Source organism: Thamnophis sirtalis, unplaced genomic scaffold, assembly GCF_051295495.1.
Source record: "Thamnophis sirtalis isolate CommonGarterSnake01/CBP01778 unplaced genomic scaffold, rThaSir2_p1.2 scaffold_11, whole genome shotgun sequence".
NCBI lineage: Eukaryota > Metazoa > Chordata > Lepidosauria > Squamata > Natricidae > Thamnophis > Thamnophis sirtalis.
The window spans coordinates 31,880,821-31,893,501 of NW_028261391.1; the positions used below are offsets into that span (position 1 = coordinate 31,880,821).

At 34.9% G+C, this 12,681-nt stretch overlaps 1 protein-coding gene across 2 annotated transcripts in view; it reads left to right on the forward strand.

Moving 5' to 3' along the window:
- Window positions 1-12,681, forward strand: part of DOCK10 (dedicator of cytokinesis 10) — a 137,180-nt gene that overhangs the window by 42,960 nt on the left and 81,539 nt on the right. For both annotated transcript variants that reach the window (XM_087725478.1, XM_087725479.1), the window contains exons 4-7: window positions 5,916-5,998; window positions 9,290-9,362; window positions 10,304-10,426; window positions 10,865-10,999. In XM_087725478.1, the coding sequence (XP_087581604.1) occupies window positions 5,916-5,998; window positions 9,290-9,362; window positions 10,304-10,426; window positions 10,865-10,999 (414 nt within the window). The remainder of the gene's footprint in view (window positions 1-5,915; window positions 5,999-9,289; window positions 9,363-10,303; window positions 10,427-10,864; window positions 11,000-12,681) is intronic.

The following is a 12,681-nucleotide window of genomic DNA, read 5'->3' on the forward strand; positions in this document are numbered from 1 at the left end:
AGTTTTAAAACTGTAAGGTAAATTAAAAGGAGCCAAAATTCTGAATCATTATTTTATTCTAGTTCTAATTATTGGGGGAGGAGGGTTGTCATGTTTCACAGACTGTGATAATCACCCTTACAACAATCAGATTTTTTAATACTGATAATTTTTATAGTGTTATAAAAATTTAGGAAATAAACATCAAACAGCAGATGGGGTATTCTTAGATGATTAATATCATTCATCCTTGATATGTGGACTCCCAATACAAGCTTCCGTAATGAAGTCTGTTGTGTTTGAGAATATATACGACAACTCTATCTTTAAGATTGTGGAGCAGTTTTCATTGAGCATTTCCTATTTTCAAGAACTTATTTTGATAACAGCATAAATATAGTCTCCCAGGAAGTGTTCTTTGTAAGTTTGCACTTACACAAGACAATCATATTGATTCATGAATAATAAGATCAGTTTAAATTAATCAAAGATTATCAATGAAAACTAGAGTTAAATTCATGATTTTATAGTCAAGTGAAAATAAAGAATGGTGTCAATGAGAGTATTTTAGTGTTCTGAATCAACAAGTAGAGTATTTTATGGAATAAAACAATGCTGTCCAACAACACTAAAAAAATGACTTACATCTAGTCCTTGCACTTATGACCAGCCAGCTTCTGACAAGCAAAGTCAATGGAGGAGGGGATCTAGATTCACTGGATTAACAGCCACATGATTCACTTACCAAGTGCAGTGATTTGGTTAAGAACTATGGCAAAAAAATGTGATAAAATCAGGCACAACTCACTTAACAACCGCATTGCTTAGCAATGGAAATTCTGGTCCCAATTGTACTGGACAATAACTGAGATAAATTATTGTATGGGTTGGAGAGAAGCAATCTTACCATGCTTATTGCTGAGCTAGACCAGGAGTCCACCAACTCTTCAGCTCATGATCCCTTCATGAGGTTTCACATTATTCAAACATGTATTTTATGAAAATAATTTTATAAATTCTGCTTTATGATTAGCAATATGAATAATACTAACAATAATGGTTATTATTGGTGGGGGGGGAGTCAATAGTCACCAACTGAGAGAACTCTGAACTAGCCATTCATGTGCTATTCACTGGCCAGGCATGTTTCAGAAGCTTATAGGCCAGTGAGGGCCAATCTTTTTGGCACCGAGTGCTGAAAAGGGAGCGCTTTGTGTTCACTCATCTGGGCCGTGACCAGGAAGAGGAGCTGCCCAGGGTCCATGAGCATGCCAGAAAATGTATGTGCATGTGTGCTAACCAGCAAGTTTTCCAGTTACTGCTGCCCATGCACATGCATCAATCAGCCGCCGGCATGCATGTTCATGCTGGAAAATGGAAAACCAGCTCTTCCAGTTTCCAGCACTGCTGCAAGCACAAAGGCCAGCTGATCGTCGCTTGCGCATATGTGCCAGAAACCTGAAAGAGGAACGGGTTACGTGCCAGGCCATATGGCTCCATGTGCCATTTCAGGCACGCATGCTATAGGTTCGCCATCTCAGTTGTAGGCTATATATTGCCTCCCGCTTTTTCTCTCATTGAAGCAAAAAGCATTTTTACAATGTGCATATCTTAAAATAGTGGTCTGACTTAACTTTATTGAGTAGTCTTCCCATAAACAGAATGTTGTCATTAAGACCCTCAAATCAAAGTTCAATAGAAGAGCTTCACACATCATGACTTTTGTACCCTCCTGGAAGCTGTTTTCCTGGTTTTGCTGAATTCCTGAGTTAGCAAGGGCTGACTTTGACAAAGTATCCTGTTTCTAGCTATGATCTTCAGAGAATGATCAAGACCTTGAAAACTTCAAAAATGGATGCTCAGCATAGTAGCAAGGCCAGTTCTGGCTTCACTGTCTTTCTTGGAATACAGATTCATTTCAAAGTAGAATCGACACATTTTTTTATCTGGAAAATATTGCAAACTGGCAAGGTTACAGCTCAACTGAACCTTTCCGTAGAGCCAAAAGTGGTATAAGAGTCATGATGCAATGGTTAAGGGAATTATGATTTCAGTGGGAATTAATGGAATTAATAGGATATAGTATTTAAATTCTCTGCTTAAACTGTTAGCACATATTCCACGTATCATCGTCAGATCTTTTATCTATATAGCCAGCACAAAGCTATGCCTCAGCACAAAACATTAGTTGTATGTGGGTTTTCTTACCTTTTATATGATGAACATAATTGCCAAAGTTCAGAATGAGGGTATTCTGAGTTCCATCACTCTTCCTAGTATGTTCTTCTCATAATAAAATATTCCATTATTTTAATTATTCCATATATCTTATTTCATATTTCCAAGATAAGCTATATATTTTCTTATTTTATTTTATTCTGTCTACTTTGATTTTCCTCCTATTTCTGAAACAAAATCCCTCCCCCGTTTATAATAGAAATAGTATTAAACATTTCTTGCCAAACATTCTATGCTAAGTACCCCTTGCAATCTCGTAAAGAAAAGAATAAGCCATGTCTTGTATGTTTGGTATTGAGGCTGTAGTCCCCTCTCTCAGATTCCAGGTAATCTCAAAAAGGGATGTGATACCTCAGCAAAAAAACAGAAGAAATGCTCTAAAATATCCTGGTTATGCAAGTCATGCAAATTAAAACTGCAATTAAATTAAATTAAAATATCTAAATTAAGTGGCATTGTACAAACAGTATATGTTGGTTCATAGACAGAAAGACTAATCTTGTCAGTGAAAACCTTAGAAAAGCTAGAAGTCAGAGAATAGTAGACTCTGCAAAATCTAGTGAGAGCTTACTTTTAAATTGGTTTTGAAATATATTATTTTTAAGTTAGAGAAATACACTTCCTGCCTTGGTTCATCACAATATCTCTGTGATGATGGGCAATTTGGAGCCTGCTGTACTGCAAATCCCACATCCCTTCTCTTTCTGCCTTAATCATGTTTTGGGGAAGATACTTGAAATGTTATTGTAGTGATTTCTAATCTGTGAGGTTAACCAGTTGAAAGAGTTAGTGTTGTTTACAGTTCTCATTATTTCCATCCAATTTGCCAAAAAATGAAGAAACAGCAGGCCTCTGATGTTTCTCCATGATAGCCAATGGTTGAATCTTTTATTAAATTGAATGTCAGTTTAAAGGAAATGTTCTTCTCTTTGGGTCTTGCATATTAAATGTTAAATGTTTCTACCATTATGTCTGGAATTTGAGCTGGAACTTTATATCAAATTCTCCATCACTCATCAACTACATTTGTTTAATTTGTGAATTAAACACATTGAAATGAAGACATTATTTCATAAAAAATAATATTTAGGGTTCTCTGCTATAGAATTTGTTTTCTTTTTGTATATAATGAATTTATTAATCTTTTTCTGAAAAACATGGAATCTTTCCTTCGCCCTTGAAAAACTGGTTGCATAAACCCAAGTGGGAGTGTAGCACATAAAAAGAGCAAAAGAGAGGAAAAAGTAAAGAAGATATACCACACCATCTACCTCCAAATCTATCAACCATAAGGTTGATAGATTTGGCCAATCTTCTCCTGTCAGGGAGAGAAAAAACACATCCCAATGACCAAGAAGCTGACAGAGAAATCAATGAAGCACAGAGCTGCTTTTGTAGAGAAGTAGAAATAACCATCTGATAGGATTAATTCATTTGAAAACAAACCCCCAACCAATACTAGATGGCAGATAAGAAATATTGTTTAGAGATCTCTCATTGTTTGTTGACAAGCTGTCTTCATCCTGATCTTTGCAGTCTAGATCTGATAGCCCTACCTTGTGACCTAGTCTGCTGTTGCTATTTCTTTCACATGGGCTTGGAGTGTGAACATGTGATCACATGCTGTTAATAAAGCCAAGTATGCCATTGTAACATGTTTTTCTTTTTGTATCCCTAACCTGGTACCCTTGGACTAATTTGACACCCAGAGTGACACAATTTTGTCTAGAGAATTAAATCTAACACATTGTGGAGGAACACAGCTGTTTTTATATGAAAAAGATAATTAGTTTTATTTTCTGTTCTTGATTTGTGCTTCCAGTATTTATCTGTAGGGTGTTTTTCCCTCTCCCAGTATCTCCTGGTTGATATATGCCAGAAAAATATCAAAGGGGATTTCAGAACCAGTGGCCTTTTCCATCTAAGTCCAGAATAACAACTCACATCAGCTTTATACTTATTATATTTTATAAATGTCGATAGGGTGCTAAGTGGGATAAGCAATTTGTCTATTTATATTTCTAGGATTTGTAACTTTCTCTAGTTTCTAATTAAGTAGACGGGCAGGAACAGATTTCCTGAGACATTTGGCGCACATTATGGCAGAACAATCCAAGTTCAATGAATTTTTTCATACTTTTTAAAGTTTAAGTCAGGTAGTTAATATTGTTGGAGTGTTCTTTTTATTTTGCATATACAAGCTGTGCAACTTCTATGAATGCAATTCCTTCTACTAGTGTATAAGAACTGATACATTGTACATGCCAGTTTTGAATCAGTTTACAAATACTGAAGCAGGCAAGGATATAATTGAGAATTAAGTCTATGTTGGTTCCCTACTTTTGCATAACTGTGACATTGTCTCATATATAACAGCAGTGGCAGACATAGCAGCAAAAGAGAGAGCGAAAGAAGGAGAAAATTGCCTATTTCTTTAATAATGTGCTTTTTGTCTGTCGCCTACTAGAGAATGAAAAAAATGTGGGTTCTGTTCTATTCCAGATCTAACTCACTGAATGAGCTTTCTCACAGGCTCAGATAGTACATGTTACTGATAATCAAATGTACATACACTATGTAACCCAAACCTTTGACAAACTGAGATAAAAATGTTCTTGTTCTGCCAATCACCGTTGAAAAGGCTGGTCCTATTGCATTTTATTAAACTCGCATTGCACTTCTTAGAAAGAAAGAAAATCCCAGCAAACCAATATTGGAATGTATTACTCCTCATTAGTTTATACTTGATGCAGCCACATATATAATTAGATAATAGTGTACCTACTTAGCATACCACAAAACTTGGTCTCCTTGTTACCTCATTATTTAAGTACTATAGTGGTTTTTTTTTTTTGGCATAAATTGCAAAAGAAAAGCTAAAAATTACTTCTTTAAACGAATGTTGACAAATGAGATGGTTGTCTTTATCGACATACTATATTCTCCATAGCATTTAAATACAAAATGTGTGGCAGAAGCTCCAGTTTTCCTGATCATGAGCAAGCCTGCTTTAGGGATTTGCAATGAGCTACAGATTTATATTTGATTGATGCTTTAATACACCAACAAGAGATTTCAAGAGGCTCAAAAAACAAATTCATACTCTGGAAAACAAACCTCTGGGGTGATGTAGAACTGAGTAATTTTTATGTGGGAGAAAATATGACAGTTAAATTGCAACTGAACTGCATTATAGGCACAATACATATTATAAGCAAAACTGGAGTTTTATCATTGCTTTCAGTGGAATGTAAATATTCACAGAAATAATATGTAGTATTAGGTAAACAAAGACAATATGCTTTTGAAAATATAAAAAAAAGCTTAGAAGTTTTTTTTTCATAAAACAAAGCTGTGTTAGGCCTTGCAACAACTAATGATTCTATGCTTGTTTGATCAAAATTGTATCTGCAAAACCTCTTTAAGCTGTGTTGTTCAGTGATCTAATCTCATATGTGCTTCCCAGGATTGAAACACAATTACCTTTTTGAATTGTTTTTATTTTGCCTAATGTTACCATTCAGTTCTGAGGTCTATAAATTGCATACCAAAATACTACAAAGTTATCTACAAAATGCTTATATTGGCAACAGATGCATATAAATGTACGTTTGTCACCTGTATACAGACAAGTTTTTTCCCAACCAAGCCTAATTGATTTCCTTCTTAATCTAATATTTTCTTCTGTATTGTTTTAGGCATGTAAATATTACAGTTCTCAATGGCATACTGTAGACTACAAATATGAACAGTATTCAGGAGATTTTAGACATCTACCACAGTAAGACATTATGCTTTCTCACTTTTTTTCTTTTAAAATATTAAGTTTAAATATAATTGTCTTGGTCACCCAGAACAATTGCCTCTAGTCTCCAATAAATTATCTAAGGGCACATTACACCCTCGTCAGTGTCTCTTTGCACTTCTACCATCAGGCAGAAGGCATCAAAGTATAGCCAGCTGAAAAAACAGGTTTAAAGCCAGTTTCTATCCTTGGGCTGTGAGACTTTTAAATACAACCACAATCACTCCATGAACACGCTAGTTTTTTTTCTTTTTCTTTCTTTTTTCATTTCTGTTATAATTTTGCATCAGTGAGGTTAAAACCAATTTTGTTGCATTTAAGTACAATGACAATAAAAAGTATACTTATACTTATTATGCAAACATTTCATGTTATATTATCATGTCTTAATGTTCTAATAAATGCATAATTGTGCTGGAATTTAATACAATCAGATAGCAGCTGTCTTAAAGAGTTATTTAAATCTCACAGATCCCACAATTCAACCCTGAGGTATAAATATTGATGCTTTAAAGAGTTGTAGACAAGTCCTTTCTCGTATCCTGTTCCAAAACACCCTTCGAATTATTTCCAAAGTTCTATATAAACTATTGTATATAAGAGGATATTCTGAATTCTATTATCCTGCAGCAGCCCTTTATAAGGAGTCTTATTAAAACAAAAGCTTCATCTAGAACAGGGGTGTCAAATCCACATCGTCAAAATGGCATCACGTGATGTATCAGGACTTTTTTCTCCTTCGCTAACCAGGAGTTGCCATGGCCAGTGCATTCAGCCCACAGGCTGGGAGTTTGACAGCACTGATCTAGAAGGTGAAGGCTATACTTTAAATGAAACTATTTTTCACAAGGAGAAAATATTGACCTAGGACCAGCATAGACTTGAAGCTTTGAATACTTCCATTTTTAAAAAAATATTAATTATACCTTGACTTGAATTATGAGCAAGAATAGTATGAACTAGAATTGGGTAGTTGTATTATGATGGTGGTATAACTGAAATTTGAAACACTGTACTTGGCTGATATAATTGTTTCCATATCTGGAGGCAAGTTGCATTAGCAAATACACAGGGAGAAATATAGATTTGGAGATGTCAGCTATGCTTAGAAGCATATTTTAATAGAAAGGAAGCTTCTACTTTTCTAAAAATACATCTTTGAGGAAGCAAATAAATGATGTGGCTCATTTGGAGACAAAAAGTCTGGCATAGATTTTAAGGACCAAATTCATGCATCATATTTTATCCTGAGAAGTATAGAGTATTTTGTTCACTTTGCAGTCATGTGTTTAGCAACCAGCATAGGACTTCAATTAATAGCTGACTCCTAGGACTTTTTTTTTTAACAAACTGCATTTTTAAAAGGAAGAAACAACTTTTCATACTATTTTTATCATTAAAGGGGCTTGTAATTAAGGCTAAACAAAACTCAGTGTTTCTAATAATTCAGAAATACTAGTGAGATGGTCTTTTTGGCATCAGGAATTAACACTTCAATAATGCATAAAATTGTCAACCATAAACCATACTGTCATGCTTTCAAAACATAAGGGAAAAAAAGCATGGCTCATTTTCCACTTTATAAGCAATGTGCATAATTTGCATTTACTAAAATAAAAATGCATAACTGAGATATCAAATCTATTGATCTGTTATGTTGATGATACTTAGCCCAATTTGTGTAATAGTTAACTAAAGGCACATGACTTTAGTGAGAATTATTCTGTAATACATGTTCTTTGAAATATAGTTTAGTTAAATATTTAATCAAATATCTCAACTGGAATCCAATAATAATTCTGGCTGTTATTCCTCCAGTCAACATCATTTTCCCAGATGAGAAAAACAAATTCTTGTTTAGCTTCTCCTCTAAATCTCTATGATAGATATCTGTAAAATGGATAGATTGCAATATCATTTATTTGTTCAATTTATGATACATCTTTCTACCCCAGCAAGAACTCAGGGTACAATACAGAATACAGACTCAATCAAAGTTAAAAGCCTGATAAAAGGAATGCAGTATTACATATGTTGTGAAAGCTAAGTGGAGGCCCAATGCAATTGCCAAATTAAATGCATTCCATAGCCTGAAAGCAACTTTGAAGACTCTCTGCCCAGTGTCAGAAAGATGAATCTGACAGTGAGGAAACCCTCAAACAAGTGTCTTCTGCAGATCTTAACAACTAGATAAGTTCGTCATATAAAAGGTGGTCCCTTACATAATGAATTTTTAAACGATGTATTTTTCTGTGACAGTTTTTCCAGACTGGGTGCCCTAATTTTAGAAATTTCCCATTTAATAACTGAAGAAAAGTTCATTGAATCTCAGTTATCTTCAGTGAATTAGCTATAGCCCTATCTAGTCATTTTGAGGAAAGTATTATGAAAGTGTTCATTTCTGTTGCAGAATGCATTTGCACTCATAAAAGTAGTATGATGTTTTCTGATTAATGTGGTGGGTTCTGCTTTGCTTAGGGAATTAAAGGTTTAAAAGGTTTGCCTTTTTCTATAAATAACTATTACACTGCATCTTACATTTCCATTGTAACTGAAAGGCATGAAACAGCCAACACATAAGGGAGAATGGGCTAAGAGGCAATGTAAAATGCATTTGGATTCTAATTTTTAAAATATTTTTAACACTTCTGTTAATGTCTCTAGAAACAACTGAGGAGTACTTCAAATATATTCAGATAATAATTTTCTCACTAATTTTGAGTCTTTTTTCTGTATGGTTTATTTTTATTATACTCACTAAGCACATATTTAATACTAAGATATGTAACCCATGCCCTACTCAATGCAAGAAATCCATTATAGGATGCAACTAGAGGATTCACTTAAGGGTTATCCATTTCCAGTGTAGAGCAGTTCTATTTTTATGTTGTTATGTTGTGTTATGAAATTAAACTATTATATGTTGTGCCTTGTTGGGTTTCACTCTACATTTTTAATTCTTGTAAGTAATCAATGATATAGCAGTAGCACTTAGGTTTATATACTACTTCATAGTGCTTTACAGTGCTCTCTAAGCAGTTTACAGAACCAGCATATTACTGCCAACAATATGGGTCCTCATTTTACTGACCTCAGAAGGATGGAAACCTAAGTCAACCTTGAGCCAGTCAGGATCGAACTCCTAGGAGTGGACAGAGTTAGTTTTCGGTACTTCATTCTGTACCACCACAGCTTCATAGTTCTTTATAATGTAGCAAAATATTTGGTACATATATTAACAGCACCCCTAAAAATGTTCTTCCTTAGGCATGAATACAGACCAGAGAAACTTCCTTCACATTCTTTTGAAATTGATCATGAAGATGTTGACAAGGATGAAGTAAGCATATGACTGTCCACTTTCATTTTATTGTTCCTAAATGCTTTCAGATCTAGTAGAGAAGGTCCAGATCCCCAGCAGTGTCATGTGATGTGGCTTAGGAAGTATGCCTTCTTTGCTACAGTTCCTGCCCTTGGAAAATCAAACCACCTAAAACTTTTTGGCCTGCAACAAAGTCCAGTTTTTGTCCAACACTGGGCCCAGGATGTTAATGAAACCCAGATGGAACTATATGAGATATATAGATGATAGATAGATGATAGATAGATAGATGATAGAGAGATAGAGAGATAGAGATAGATGATATAGATATATGCTTCATGTGGATTTTTTTAAATCTATTTTTGTTTTAGGTTTTGTTGTTATTGTTCTGGTAGATGGATAGCTAGCTAAAGCTAAAGGTTCCCCTCACACATATGTGCTAGTCATTCCTGACTCTAAGTAGTGGTGCTCCATTTCAAAGCCGAAGAGCCAGCACTGTCCGAAGACATCTTCATGGTCATGTGGCCAGCATGACTAAATACCGAAGGCGCACAGAACGCTGTTACCTTCCCCCCCAAAATTGATTCCTATTTTTCTAATTGCATTTTTACATGCTTTCGAACTGCTAGGCTGGCAGAAGCTGAGACAAGTAATGGAAGCTCACTCCATTACACGGCGCTAGGGATTCGAACCCACTGAACTGTTGACCTTTCTGATCAACAAGCTCAGTGTTTTAGCCACTGAGCTACCACGTCTCTATAGCTATATAAATTTGTTGAATAAATAAAAATATTTTCAGTTTTTGAAAGGAAACACATTTTCTAAAGAAAATTATATATCTAACAGTTCTGAGAGGTGATACTATTATTAGAAAGTGCATAGCTATAAAAATTTCAGGATGTTCTGAGTTTTTATCTTGCAGGAAACAAAATCAAAGAATATTAATGTCTTTCAATCAGGATACAACATCTCACTCATCTTCGAAAGGCGGTGGAGGTGGAGGAGGAACTGGAGTTTTCAAATCTGGCTGGCTTTATAAGGGAAATTTTAATAGCACAGTAAATAATAGCATTACAGTTCGGGTAAGAAAATTAATACTTTTTCTATTGTAAAAGAAGAGCAATGTTAGTTTCTGTTGGTAAAAAAATATCAGAAGAAGCCTAATACCAAATTCGTTTTCATTGTTTAATATCTGTCCTCTGACTTAATTATCATCATTTTTTTCTTTGTATATTCACTTGTTTGCTTAGCTCCAAAATGTAATTAATGAAACTGTTTCAGTTTCAGTAAATATGAGTATTTACCTAGACATAAGCAGTACTAAATTCAATGGATGGTTCGAAATAAGCATGCGTACTGTTGCAGTGTAAATGACATTAAAGTGACCAGTTCCATTGTCATTCATTCATTATTATTCTTTGTGATTATTAGTGGTGTTTTATTTTCAGTTTTCTATGAATTAAACATCTGTTCAGAAATAATTTGTGTTACAGCCAATTCTGTTTCTTATTTTCACATAGTCGTTCAAAAAGCGCTATTTTCAACTGACACAATTATCAGACCACTCGTATATAATGAACTTTTATAAAGATGAAAAGATCTCAAAAGAGCCCAAAGGCTGCATCTTTTTGGATTCCTGTACAGGGGTGGTGCAGGTAAGTCAGCAGTTTTCAAAATATAGCTAGATTTACTGCATGAGTGTCATTATTGCCTCTGCATTTTCTCAGCCATTTTTAATTTTAACAGTTTTTTGCTCTTGAAGAATAGAATCTTGATAAATATCCAGGGGTTGGTTGCTACGAATTTGTCCAGGTTCAGGACAACCAGTAGCTCATGTTATAGCCGGTTCGGAGAACCTCCAAATCCCACCCTTGGCTGGCCACGCTCACACTGCCCCTCCCAGGAATCTCCACATGGCCCATTTTGGATGCAAGGTAAGTGCAGGGCCCACACGGAGGCTCAGAGAAAATGGACCTCCTGGAAGTTCTGGAAGGGCCTCTGGAGTCTGGGGGAAGCAATTTTTGCCTTCCCAGAGGCTCAAGGAAGCCTCTGGAACCTGAAGAAGGTAAAAACGCTCCCTCCTGACTACGCCACACCCACCATGGCCATGCCCACCCAGCAACCGGGCAAAGAACCCGTTGCTGAAATTTTGTAAATATCCCTTCTCTCCTAAACACATTGTATAATATGTTATTTTCAGAACTTCTCATTGCCCATATGGTACTCCCTATGATAATTCCCAGCTGTTCATTGTAAAAATCAAAACTAGCTTTCATCCTAATTAATTTTTCCATATGTATAAATAAAAGGACTTGCAATTATGCCACATACCAAAAACAAACAAGGCTTTTTTTCTTAGCAAAAATTCATAATTCAAAATTCTCCTTCATTTTTCAGTCACTGAATAACTTAATGTAACTTGTTATCTTTCCACCTATCCAATCTTGTCATCTAACAGAATAGTCATATTTTCCAGACTGTCTCTGTGCAGAATGTTGAACAATATCTTCCAAGATTCATCTTCTTTCATTATCACCATTTCTTAGAGTACAGCAACCTATGATTTTTTTTCTCCTTACTGGAATTTTGTATATAAAATGGAATATATCTTAAAATTTCTAGAGTGGCTTTTCTTTCATGAACAAAATTTCCCGTGACATCTCAAATGTACCACGATACTTTGTTTTTGTATGAGCAGTTTAATAAAGCTCCTTAGTCTTAGAAAAAAGCCTTTACATTTGTTGTTGTTGAATGGTTGAACGTTTGAAGTTAATATCAAATTCAATTCTGCCAGAACGGTAATCCTGAGACAGACTTCAAACACAAGATCTGGTTCGCATATTTCTGAATCCCAATAATAGAAAAGCCCTTTTATACAAAGTAAAACAAAAACAAAAACCCTTTTTTCATTATTTTCCTCTTTATTTCAAAAGTAAAGCTTGTGTTTCTCCTGTTGCTTTCTGTTAGGGAATAAAACTTGACTTCTGTTGAATTATCCATGCTCTTTTGCTGTGAGTTCTTTAAGAAGATCTTAACAATTTTCTTATTACCCCTGATGTGGGTCTATGTGCTTCTTTAAAAGAATAAGTTCTAGGTAAAATGGCTCAGACTAATCAAGAGGTTCAGAGACTTTTGAGAGAATTCTGGTGTGCATAGAAAAATCAGTGTGCATAACCATTTCTCATTTCAATTACACAGAAAAGCTACCCAAATAGCTTTTTAACGCATGCCTAATGAGATTTTCCAGATCATGTTTACATTTTAAAACTGTACCCTATTTGCCTTTGCCAAATGGAGAGAAAAGACACAAATATTTCCTGTCCCATGCATTGCCTCT